At 48.1% G+C, this 12,431-nt stretch overlaps 1 protein-coding gene across 1 annotated transcript in view; it reads left to right on the top strand.

The window, feature by feature from the left end:
• The window catches only part of TLN2 (talin 2), a 391,554-nt gene that overhangs the window by 313,093 nt on the left and 66,030 nt on the right, over positions 1-12,431 (top strand). The window contains exons 38-41 of the mRNA XM_016208572.2: positions 4,277-4,417; positions 4,878-5,059; positions 6,131-6,263; positions 8,512-8,613. Of these exons, the coding sequence (XP_016064058.1) occupies positions 4,277-4,417; positions 4,878-5,059; positions 6,131-6,263; positions 8,512-8,613 (558 nt within the window). The remainder of the gene's footprint in view (positions 1-4,276; positions 4,418-4,877; positions 5,060-6,130; positions 6,264-8,511; positions 8,614-12,431) is intronic.

Here is a 12,431-nt window from a genome sequence, read left to right as displayed (position 1 = left end):
AAACTAATCTGTGGCACCACCCTGGGAAGAAATACCTTGATGTGTCTACAGTGCGTGTGTGCGCGTTTGGGGCAGGAGGAGGTGGAAAGATAATAAGAGAATTGAAAGTAGTGACATCATTGTTGGTTGCTTGTATTATTTTTTCAGTTAAACTTTGCCATTTTCCGATTATTAAATACAGACTATATTTAGATGGATCAAGGGAGTAAAACGAAAGAAACAATTCTTTAGAAATTCCTGGAAACCTTTCTTCTCTGCCTCCTCCTTGGCTTTAAATCCTACCTGTCGTCATTAAGATCTCATCTTCTTTTCAGATCCTCCTGGCAATGTCAAGCCCTCTCTGCTGTTCCCTGCAGCAAATGAGCTCATGTGATGACCTGAAAGATAGGCCCATGCAGAACATCAGACAGGGGATGCAGGGTGGTTGTCCTGTGGGAAAGATGAAGCCTCACCTCCCCAGAGCACCCCAGGAATCAGTAGCAACGCACGAAGGACAGAAATGAACCTTTGCCCTTCAAATTGCCGAAATGTGCTTGTCTTTCAGTTCCCATAAGCTTTGTTTCTAACTTACTAATAGGAAGATGGTAAAGGCCGTTTCACTGTGGCACACCATACCGTGTACCGAATAGAGTTCCTGTTTAAGGAATGATTAAGAAGCCTGTCAAATAGAAAAACAGATGAATATTTAATTCCCTAAATGCTTCAGACAGCTGCCCTCATAGCTGCCGTTTGCTCTAAGTTTTCCGCTTCTTAGTGTGTTTTTTTCTTTTAACCAGGAGGGTGTGCCCAAGCTGCCACTAAATCCCAGCTGCCACTCCCTCACTGTCACGAAGAAAGGCCGGGAAGCTGGGGGAGGAGCATTGGGAGCAGGGAGCACACAGATGACCTGGCAGTGGGTCATCAGCACCCGTGCAGAACGTGTGCCTCCAGGAACCTTAACCCTCCACCCATGGCATTCTTTAAAATGCGGGAGCCTGGCTTAGCAAGTGTAAATGTCCCCCCCCTGCTTCCTGCCAGGGCAGGTCAGAAGCACACAGACCCCTAACCACGCTGCCGTCTTTCTACTGGTCCCCACGTATAATGCCGCCTGCTTTTCTCTCTCCAGTCGGCTCATTACCTAGTCTCGAATCAGATGTGTGGAATGGGATGTTATTTTAAATGTGCAGTCGCTCGGGTTTGGGTGCCAAGGAGAAATTGTGCAACAAGAGCTTTTGCTTCCCTGAGAAGTTGGAGGGTCACCTTGCCTCTCGCAGTGGAGTTGAAGCTCAGGGTTTTGCGATTTAGTGTTTTCAGGTACCACAGACACCAGCCAGATCCAGTTGTCGTTAATCAGTTTGACTTGGCTGTAAGTATGGGGTTTTTGGTCATCCTTCTGTTTGGATTGGTAAAGTAGGTGTCTTCAGAAAAAGAAAAGAAGAGGAAAACCCCTCTTGGGCTTCTCTTACCCTTTATTCTCGCTGCCTTTGTCTAAGGTCAGTGGGAGAGAAGGGAGCCAGGGGTCTGGGGTTCTGGTTGGAGGCATGACTTTGGCATAGCATGTCCCTTTCTAGGCTCTGGTTTTATCATCTGGAACATTGGAGATTTGAGATTAGCGATCTTTAAATTTCTTCTAACTCCCAAAGTCATGAACCTGTGAATCTGATACACATGCAGACATGTGTCCCCAGCTCCCTGTGAGATTCTGCCAAGTGAGGACATTCCGAGGAGCTGGCCCAGGGGCCAAGAGGGCCCTTTCCCTGTGGGGCCCAGGTGTTTGCCTAAGTGAAGTCGCCCTTTCATTGTCAGGGCTGAGACACTGACATTCTGTGACATGGGATGTCTACATGAAAACTGCCATGCCTGCTTGAAGTTTCTCCAGTGGGCAGATCAGAGTATTTCGTTCCCTTAGGTGACTCACCCGTCCTCAGGGTGAAAGCACCTTTTCACAAGTGAAATGGTATCTGTGTAAACCATCCTTTCTGATGCTAAGCGCTTCCTTTGGAGGAAGCAGCTTTTCCTTTCTGAAAATGGAAAAAAGCAGGTGATGTAGCTGGTGTTCTAGTCCACGTTATTCAATGTCTCGTCCTGCGAAGAGTAATGCGCTACATTATATGTGACATTAGGGTCCATGCTCAAAACATTTCTTCCTTCGTCTTATTGGTGCAATTTATGAAACTGCACCAATAAGAAAGCTGTTTCTTTGGATTTCCCTCAGATAATCATCTTTTCATTTTGAGTAAGTTCAACTAAGGGTTGGTGACTGGATCAGATACCTGCCTTCCAAATAGGCTGAGGGTGTGTGGAAGGTTGTAAAGTGGGTGGGTGGGAAGAGTGTGGAGAGGTAAGAAGCAGGAGTGAGCAGCACTAAGGGAGGCTTGGCAGTGTTCAGCTAGAAGCCATGCCAATCCACCCCGGGGGTCGGGGGGTGGCCACTGGTGGAGCTGGACCCCAGTTCCTTTGATGCCAGAGTCCACTACTGCCATCTGCCTGCTTCACTGGTTTGCTGGGGCCACTCCCGCCAGGCTCCTGCTATGTGGCACCCACCCTGCTGCCCACTGTATCCCCAAATTGTTCTGAAGCCTTGATGGGGCCTGACCTCAAGGAGTCAGTGTTAATAGTGCAACGTAGAGGCCAGGTTCACTTCTACGTCACTAGTGCCCAACACAGTAGAGGTACAGGCGCCAAATTGGTGTTTACTGAGCGCATGAGTGGCAGTTAGAACTGACAGCACGTCTGTGAGCAAGAAGTAGCAGACACGCAGGGTTTCCATTGGGAGCCGAAGAATGGCAGAGTCAGAGAGGTCAAGGTGGAGGTCAGTGCCTGTCTGGTGGGGAAGGGCGTGAACTGAGGCAAGCCATGAACAGTATCAGCAAAGATGGTGAATGAGCCAGGTTCACAGGAATTCCTCTAAAACTGTTAGCTTGGTGGATGTGTAATTATTGTCCCAAGCTGCCAAGGCTTGATTGGAATGTTGTTGTTGCTCAAAACTAGCTGTTAAACTGATCGTGCCTGCCTACTCTTGCCTTCATGAAAAGTAGAAATGCTCCCATCCCAGTTCCGGTTGTTTCGTAATGCTGGTGCCTCTGGTTTTTTGTTCACTAATTGTCTAAATTGATGTTTATATATTGCTCATAACAGTTAAATTAAAAGTTTAATTGGTCATTTAATGAGAAAATTTATGTTCTTCTACAAACATAACTGCTTTCTCAAATGTAGCCCTTTGTTGGGAGGCAAGGGTGCTGTTGCTGGTCATAGGCTCTTGGTTCCAGCAGCCTTGTTCTTAAGCAGGTGGAGTTGGGCTGCAGGACCTCGAATCCAAGTGAGGTTGCCCCACCTTTTGTGAGGCAGCCTGGCATGGATCACAGGCCGCAAATCTGGATTCTCAGCCACCTGGGCCATTGATCAGCAATGTAACTGATATTCAGTGCCATCGTGTTACCTGCTGCTAATTTAAAACAGAAAAAGTTACTGAAGTATAAGATACATAAACAAAAACCACAAATCATGTGTAGAGCTGAGTGAGTTTTCTCATGCAGAACACACCTAGGTAACTGCAGCCAGATCAAGACACAGAACATGGCCAGCCCCCAGAAGTCCCCTTGGTGCTCCTTCAGTCATTCCTGGTCTGACACCCTAAATCAGCTCTACCTTTTATTGTACTTTGCATAAGTGGAGTCTTTTTGTGTCTGGTCTCTTTGACTAGATATTGTGTTTGTGAGATTTGTCCATATTGTTGGGGGTAGTTGTAGTCTGTTTCTTCCCATTGGATTCCATTTTGCGCATTTCAGAAGGGTGGATATGTGAGCCCTATGTCCGTCAGCCAGTCAGGGACATTGAGGTAAAAGTTAGAAAAAGTAGAAAGTGCTACCCAGTGTAAAGTATTCTGTGGTTGGGAGGGAATAGACTTACTGGAGTGAGAATGGAGGGGAAGGACCTCAGGGTCATAGTGTCGAAAGGGAGGAAGAAAGTGGTTGAGCTGCAAGGTTTGGCTCGTGGCTCATAGGGAGTGACAAGCGGCATCATTTGGATTCGTCTCTGCCTTACGTGAGTGGGAGATTGATGGTCTGTGAGGTCAGCTGTCCTGTGAGCCACACAGTCAGCTTTATTTATTGTAATTGCTAACTGAGCCCCTCTGCTTGATGGCAGAGATCTCTCTAATTGGCTCTTATTTATTATTTATGAATTCACCAAACATTTGTATTCCCACTAAACCACCTTCTTTCCCTGGGAGGTGGTCGATGCCCAGGAATGACTATGCTTCTTGGTGGGGTAAAGCCTCCGTGTTGTTTCCCACCAGGCCCTGGATGGGGATTTCTCTGAAGACAACCGCAACAAGTGTCGCATTGCCACCGCCCCCCTGATCGAAGCCGTGGAGAACCTGACAGCGTTCGCGTCCAACCCTGAGTTTGTCAGTGTTCCCGCCCAGATAAGCTCCGAGGTAGGGAGTCTTTGCAGCAGAGGTAATGCTGGCATCTTCGACTGGTTTTGTGTGGCACTAAGTGAGTACTAAAAGTTAAGAACTCCAAAGGTTCTCTCTGTCAATACATAGGGCAGTGTTATTGTCGATGATGATACGTGCACAGAGCTAATGAAACTCAATGTCTGTACATCTCTTAAGAGGTAACCTCTTGGCTTTATATGTTGAGAACAATCTCTATTGGATAGGTTTGGGGCTGATTCTTTGTATGTGTCACACTTGGAAATTATATTTAAGGAATGAGCATAGACCAGAGTTCTCGCCATCAAGGCCCTGTGTGAGCCAGCCTCCCTAGGTCCCTACCCTCTCTGTCTCCTTCCAGACGGCAAAGATAGTGACTTAGTAAAGAACAGGACCTTCCAGGGCCCAAGTGATTCACTCTCAGCACCCTGTTCTTGACCCTTCTGCTGTTCGCTTCCAGGGCTCCCAGGCACAGGAACCGATCCTGGTCTCAGCCAAGACCATGCTGGAGAGCTCATCCTACCTCATCCGCACGGCCCGCTCACTGGCCATCAACCCCAAAGACCCACCCACCTGGTCTGTGCTGGCCGGACATTCCCACACTGTGTCCGACTCCATCAAGAGTCTCATCACATCTATCAGGTTGGTTTTGCCTCCAGAAATTGTTAGGGACCCACATCCTAACAGGGCAGGGGGAAAACAGCCTATTAGGACTTGTAATTATAGCAATGTGGTTAATCATTACCATCGTCTTTTTCTTTCTCTCTTTGGGATCAGTGGTAGCACTGGTCACAATAATAATAGCTAATTGATGTCAGATACTGTTCCAAGCATTTTACCTATATTATCTCATTTGATTATCAACAACCTTGTAATGTAGATACTGCCATTGTGTCCATTTCCTGATGAGAGGATTGAGGCAGAAAGGATTTAGGTAACATTCCCAAGGTCATCCCCAGGCCTGGTGGCTCTAACCATTGTACCGCATTGTCTGCACCTAGGAGCTCGGGCAGAGAGCACCACTGTTTGTTTAGCAGGATTTGGGGTTACACTGTTTTGCTAATAAGACAGGAAGAATATCCTAGGCCCCATAGTAACTCTGGGCATTTCTGACCTTGGTGATAGTAGGAGCCTGAAAAAATATCCCCTAAGTAGAATAACATTTCTAAAGTTGACCAAAGTTAATATCCCACATCATGGGATGCATCCCTTGACTTAGCTGTATTTTGTTTTTCAATTACTTTTGAAACTCAGGACCACAGTTAGCTTTCTCAATGCCTCACAAAGAAAAGTCCACTAAATATTTTCATTTCTACCATAGCCCAGGACTTTGTGTGCAGTATAGAGAGCGCAATAGGGTTGCACTGGAAATAGCACTGACTTTTTTTTTCTCTTTAAATGAGGATTCAGTGCTACAGGCAGTGAAAGGATAATCCAGATCCAATTGTTTTCTTTGCAGTTGCCTGGCATGCCCCTGAGATGGACGGCAGCACCATAGCCTTCTCACCAGAAATAAGTAGCGTTAGCACCAGTGTTATGTTAAGAAACGCATGGGTCATGCAGGAAGGCATCGCCAAGCCAGTGTCAGGGACTGGCTTCTTAAATTAAGCAATCGAGGAGGGCAGAGAGTGGAGAGGGGCTCACCCATGCAGGAGTGGCTTGTGGGACTTGTACCCCAAGGAGCCTGTGTTTAACCCCCTCTGTCCTTTCCAGGGACAAGGCCCCTGGACAGAGGGAGTGTGACTACTCCATCGACGGCATCAACCGGTGCATCCGAGACATTGAGCAGGCCTCCCTGGCAGCTGTCAGCCAGAGCTTGGCCACAAGGGATGACATCTCTGTGGAGGTACACTGGGGCTCGGGGGTCGGCTCGGAGGCCTCTGCAAGCGATGATGAATCGAAGGGTCAGGCTTTGGGGGACGGGAGAATGGGACCAGTGTGGTTTTGACAGTTGAGTTTCATCAATGAACCACCTTCCCCCGTGGAACCAACTTGGGAAGTTTTTGGATGGGGTAGGGCAAATGCCGAGTAGAGGATGGTGGCCTGGTGAAGGAACACATACACCGCTGGGGGTTCGAATGTGGCTGAAGGTTGAAGAAAAATTAATGTCAGATAAGAATACACCAGTGAAGTGGAGTTACTGTATTCAGGTTAACACATCAGCAGAGCAGACCTGAGCAGCTCACTGAGAGCATTTCCCTGTTGTCACAGCTCATCGCTGCACTTTAAACCCTGTACATTTGGTTCACTCAGAGATAATGGAGTCTTCCCTGTTACTCAGTATCTAGCATGTGAGGACCTTCTGCATTCCGTTACTGTTTCAGAGCCGCGTTGTCTTTTCTTGCCAGTTTTTCCAGAGTTGAGAATTAGATTTTCCCAACTTTGATCCTTTGAGATCGCCTTGTTACCTGTGCAAAGGCCTCTGAGTAATTCTTCTTTCTCCTTGCTGGATGTGCCTGACGCTCAGAAGGTGCTTGATACATATGGGTGGTCTCTTTACTGCTGTTTCTCTTACTGCCGCTGAATTCATCGACAACGAGCTTTGGCCCCTGTGTCCAAGGAGCGGGCCCAGGGTTGGTTTTGCTCATTTTTATCCGTAGAGCCGTTTCAGCCCAGCTTCACGCGGCCACCCCCACCCCCAAGAGAAGATAAAGGACTGAGCATTCTCATTCTGCGCCGAATGTTAGGATTATTGCCACTCTCATTCAAGTAGAGCATGCCCACAGGAAGGCCTGCATGTCGTAAGAGTGCGGCCTCACGAATCAGCACCGACTCAGCACACCCCTAACCAGCGTCCTGATCAAAAAACAGAGGTGACCCATCCCTCAGACACCCCCTCATGCCCCGTCCTTCTGCCTTCCCTCCCCGTGCATATCCTCGGTCTTCCTCCCTGGGAAGCCCATCCTCCCCTTTAACTGCATGTGCTCCCTACCTGTACCGTATTTTCTCTAACATGCCATCTGCAGTAAGACAACATTGCTGGAATATTCCTGCACTCTTGACCATAGTCACACTGTGAGAAGATAAGTAATTACCTAAATAAGACCGTTGGAAACTTGGAGGTTTCTCTCTACCTTCCTCCATCTCTTTTTTTCTCCCCCCCCCCCCGGATTTTTTTTTCAAGTTTGCACGTGGGGCTGCTCCTCTCATTGACTACCCTCTGCCCAGAGCTCCCAGCCCGCGTGCAGCATTGTTCAGTGGGAAAGTCCTGAATCTCATTTCTGATGAGCAGGACATGATCATTTAGTCAGGAGTTGCACCCATTCCAGGCTGGTGTGTGCAAACCTAAAATGCCAGTGTTATAATGTATTAAATCTCTACTTTATCAAGCAAAGCTCCTATGAAGATTCCTGCAGAACGACCTGATCTTTCTCATTACAGCTAACAATCTCCACCTTTGAATTCACCGACCCCCTTACACTCCAGCATCACCTAGATAGCTTGCCCTGTTTCTTTATAGCACGAGTTCAGTTGTTTGGGATGGAGAAATTAAACTGTCTCTCAAAGCTGAGAAGAACTGCCTGAGGATGCCATTTTCAGTAACAGTGTCCATATCGCCAGATACAGTGAACTGAGCGCCTGAGCTGTGAGCTCAGTGGGCATCTTCCTGGCATTTGCACAGGGCGTTTGAGAAATAGTCCTGCTTCTAGCCAGGTGATCTCATTTTTTACATCACCCTCCTCTCCACTTCCTTGAGGACACAACAACCTGGGTGTTCCCTCAGACCCCACCATTAGCTCTCTCCATTTGGACAGTTGTCTTCTCTTCTTGGAAAGCCATGGCTCATCCACATTTCCAGTAATTATGCTGAGTAACCCAATATAAAGATACCAGTAGCATCAGCTGTCACTGTGGCTGGCGGGAGTGAGAAGCCAGTAGGAACAGTGCTCTGCAGACCTAAGTCACTCACAGCTACAGCTGGGGTGTCTAGCCCCGGGGAGCCGAGGGTGCCTGGAAAGGGCAGGTAGAACTGCAGCTTGATGGCATGTGCAGACGTTTCAGTGTCCATTCCTGGTAGCTTCCCTTGTCTGTCACACGGGCCTTTCAGAATCGGTACCTGTGCGAGTGAACTAGACAGCTCTCTCTCCTATCAGGCCCTGCAGGAGCAGCTAACTTCAGTGGTCCAGGAAATCGGGCACCTAATTGACCCCATCGCCACAGCGGCTCGGGGAGAAGCAGCTCAGCTGGGACATAAGGTAATGTACACCCAGGGGAACCTGCTGAGAATGCTCATCAGAGAAGGGGGGGCTTATGATTTTATTACTGTCCCCAAAATCCTGGTGCCAGCTACTGTGCCTGGGTCCATGCTGGCGTAAACAACGGAAAATAGCACTCAACCTCCCTCTAGCATCTTCTCCAAAAATGATCCCTTCAGGATCTGTTTTCACCTGGTGTTGAGTTAAAAACTGCGGGGAAATTTTTCTGGTTGTGGTCAGACTTTCCAATCCACAAGGCATTTATAGCCGCCTGTTGCTCTTTTTCAAAGAATTGATATGTTTTTATTAATTTCAGAGAGAGGAAGGGAGAGGGAGGGAGAGAAACATCAATGATGAGAGAGTCATTGATCGGCTGCCTCCTGCATGCACCCTACTGAGAATCGGCAACCCAGGCATGTGCCTTGACCGGGAATCGAACCATGACCTCCTGGTTCCTAGGTCGACACTCAGCCACTGAGCCACGCTGGCTGGGCTGTCATCTGTTGTTCTTGATCTTCACTGAGATAAACCAGAAGCTGAGGTTGACATTCTTAGTCCAGTGTCTGCCACCTTTTGTCCCTGGCTGGCCAGGCTCATTCTCATGTGTGTTAGGGGTACATTGTTCCTCCATGGCCTCTAATATAGTGTCTATTTTCACACACGAGAAAGCGAGCTTGGACATTTCACTCTGGACAGCTAAAGGCTCCCTTTGCGGCCACCTCAGAGGGGCCCTTCCACGTGCGTTATTATAAGTGCTGAATAATGTTTGGCCTGTTTGGAGTTCATTTTGCAAATCTTTCAAGGATAGTTGGCTTGTAGAGCAGCCTCTGCCTCAGCAGACAGAGGGCAGAAATTGGATTTTTAACAACATTCGGGTCTTCCTAGCATTTATCAGTGCTGCCGTCAGTATTGATGTGCACATCAAGAAATCCAGGAGCCAGAACCGTCTCCGCGGGTATCGATTTTAGGAAATCGATATTCTTTCTTTTTAAAATTACAGAACAGCTTAAGGGCGTGCTGAGCTTGCTGCCGGTGTTGTAGGGAGAGGGTTTTGAGATTTAAAATGGTCAGTGTCTCTGCCTTTTCAAGTGTGGCAAGTTTTATTTCTCAGCTGAGTTCCTTTGTATAGCAAGAGAGGGGCTCATCCACCTGTGTGCAGAGGTTTGTGAGGGGGCGGCTGGCCCGGAGGCTGGAGCCACTGCCCGCATGCTCGCTGCGGGGAACAGTGTCGCAGAGGCTGGAGCCCCCTCTGCGTGCTGTGCTGCCAGGAAACTGGCAGAGGAGCCTGACTTTGTTTCAGCACTTACTTTTCATTCCAGCAGGAATTTCCTAAGAAAGTATTTTTAGACTTCTAGGACAACATCCTTGTCTCTGCAGATACGTTGTTAGTAAGGAAGATTAATTCCCTTATCAGAGGGTGGCATTAAAAGAATCACATATTTGCATCACTTGAGTTATAAATTTACTCTTGGCCCTTTGGCTAAACCAGTCGGACTTTCTAAAAGGGAGTCTGGACAAAGGCAGCCCAGGGGCACTCGATCCAGAAGAGCTGTGGACCGAGAGTTGATATCCACATGGTTCCAGTGCTTCATCACAGAGCCCAGGTGGGGTCCCAGGTCAGCGTCAGCATCACCGTCACCTGGGAATGCTAAGTGCAAATTCTCAGACCCCACCTGTATTAGTTTCCCATGGCTGATGTAACAAGTTACTGCAAACTTCGTGGCTTAAAACAACAGAAATTTAATCTCTCACAGTTTGGCCAGAAGTCCAAAATCAAGGTGTTGGCAGGGCCAGACTCTGTCTGGAGGCTCTAGGGGAGAAACTGATCTTTGCCCCTTCCAGCTCCTGGTGGCCCTGGCATTCCTTGACCAGATCATGTCAATCTCTGCCTCTGTGGTCACACGGTCCCCTGCTCTTCTGTTTATCTTTCCTTATTCTGTCTCTTATAAGGATATTTTGTTACCAGATTTAGGGCCCAATCAAGTCACTCAGGGGGATTTCATCTTAAGATCCTTACATATATCTGCAAAGACCCTTTTTCCCAGTAAGATCACACAGATTCCAGGGATTTGGGCATGGACATATATGCTCTGGGGGCACAATTCAACCATGTCTGCCACCTTAGGCCTAGGGAATCAACATTATGTACTAAATACTCAAAATTCTGTTATTTTGACTTCTGTGCTAGCCCAGGTGAGGATGTTTCCTGTCATTTCTCAAGCACAGGAGGCGTTAGCTCTCTAAATCTAGGGAAAAGCACATCCCTTCAGGAACCTTTGCCCACAGCATGTGAAGAATGACGTGGCATTTCCTGAGTGCCCACTGCGTGGCAGGCACTATGCGAGGTGCTTTTATGCACCTTGATTTAATCTTCCTGACAGTCTGTTGCGCTCAGTGCTGTTATCAATCCCATTTTTACAGAGGAGGGAGCTGCAGTTTTGCAATAGGAGGTAGTTTGCCTATGATTTCTTAGTGAGGAATTGGAGGGAGGATCAGATGCAGTGGCTCTGAAACTAGAGCTTACTGTCCCTCGCCCAGCACACTACCTCCCTGAGGGAGTCGGCGCCCACTTAATTGGGGTTCATTATGCTCAGCACGCAGCATTGATGAAACGTGCTTTAAAAATAATAAAACTAACCTAGAAAACACATAAGATTCTAATTCATGAAACAGTTTGACTCCTTTAGTGCATACAGGACACATCCCAAGCCCTGAGCTCTGCTGACCCTTCAGTGCACTGTTCCCTTGGGTGGAGACTCAGTGCCCTTCTGGGGGAGAGAGTGAAATCCAGTGCAGATGTGTAGGGCCGCCAAGGGGTGGGGTGGGGGGGGTGCAGGCTGGGCCCTACACAGAGGCATTGGGCCCACACAGGGAGTGGGGCCCACATCCTGCCAGGTCGTGTGCCTTGGCATCAGTCATGTCTGCCCCGAGGAGGAGCCCCTTTAGAATTTGTACAAAGTGCCAGAAGGGCCAGCAGCAGGCCTGCTCCAGTGCTTGGAAACCTTTCTGTAAGATAACTGGAATCAGAGATTTAAAAAAGTAAATGTTCATTGCTGGCTGACAGTTTTGTCTCACTGTTAGCTTTAATGGGCTTTAATATTTTGGACCCCCACCTTGCCACCCCCCCCACCAAACTCTCCACCCCCTGCTTCGTTTCTAACCCGGTGACTGCCGCTGCTCATGTGAAGTAGGCTTCTGGCCTCTGTCCCCATCTCACTCCCTCTTCCTCCAGGTGGCGGGGAGAAGCATTGAGGGAATAGCTGTCTCATGGTTAGAGCTTAAGTACACCTGATGGGAATAATTTAGCAATTAGCGATCATTGCAGAAATGAAGAGTTGAATGGAAAAGTGTAATCAGTATCATTGTGTTTTATCTGAGTGGGAATAGATTATGGAACCTGAAGCAAATATAGCAGTGGGTTAAAATGTAATACTGTATTCTGGATGCTGGGTTGATGAGTATTGCTGTATTTTGCTGGGACTTTATTTTAAATACTTTACAAAGTAACAAACAAATACCAGACAATAAGCTTCCAAAATCCAATATTACAACTGAGCGGAACTGGAATAAAAGTGACAAGTAGCCGACATACAGCAGTGACTGGGAACTGGCTGTGGAGCGGGACGCCTGGTTCCTGACCCCGCTGCCCTCTTGCCTGCCTGAGGATGGGCAGGCTGAGTCAGTGTCCAAGCCTCCATTTCTTTCTTTGTTCCTCCCTCACACAGTTGTTGTGAAGATTACATGAGAAAATGCATGGGAAGCGTTTAGCAGAAAGGCTGGCACGTGGGGTGCACCCAGTAGATGTAGCGTGTGGCCCC

This window comes from Miniopterus natalensis, chromosome 1 (assembly GCF_054644295.1).
Source record: "Miniopterus natalensis isolate mMinNat1 chromosome 1, mMinNat1.hap1, whole genome shotgun sequence".
Classification (NCBI taxonomy): domain Eukaryota; kingdom Metazoa; phylum Chordata; class Mammalia; order Chiroptera; family Miniopteridae; genus Miniopterus; species Miniopterus natalensis.
Note: the sequence above shows the minus strand (reverse complement) of the source record. Positions and strands in the feature narration are given on the sequence as shown.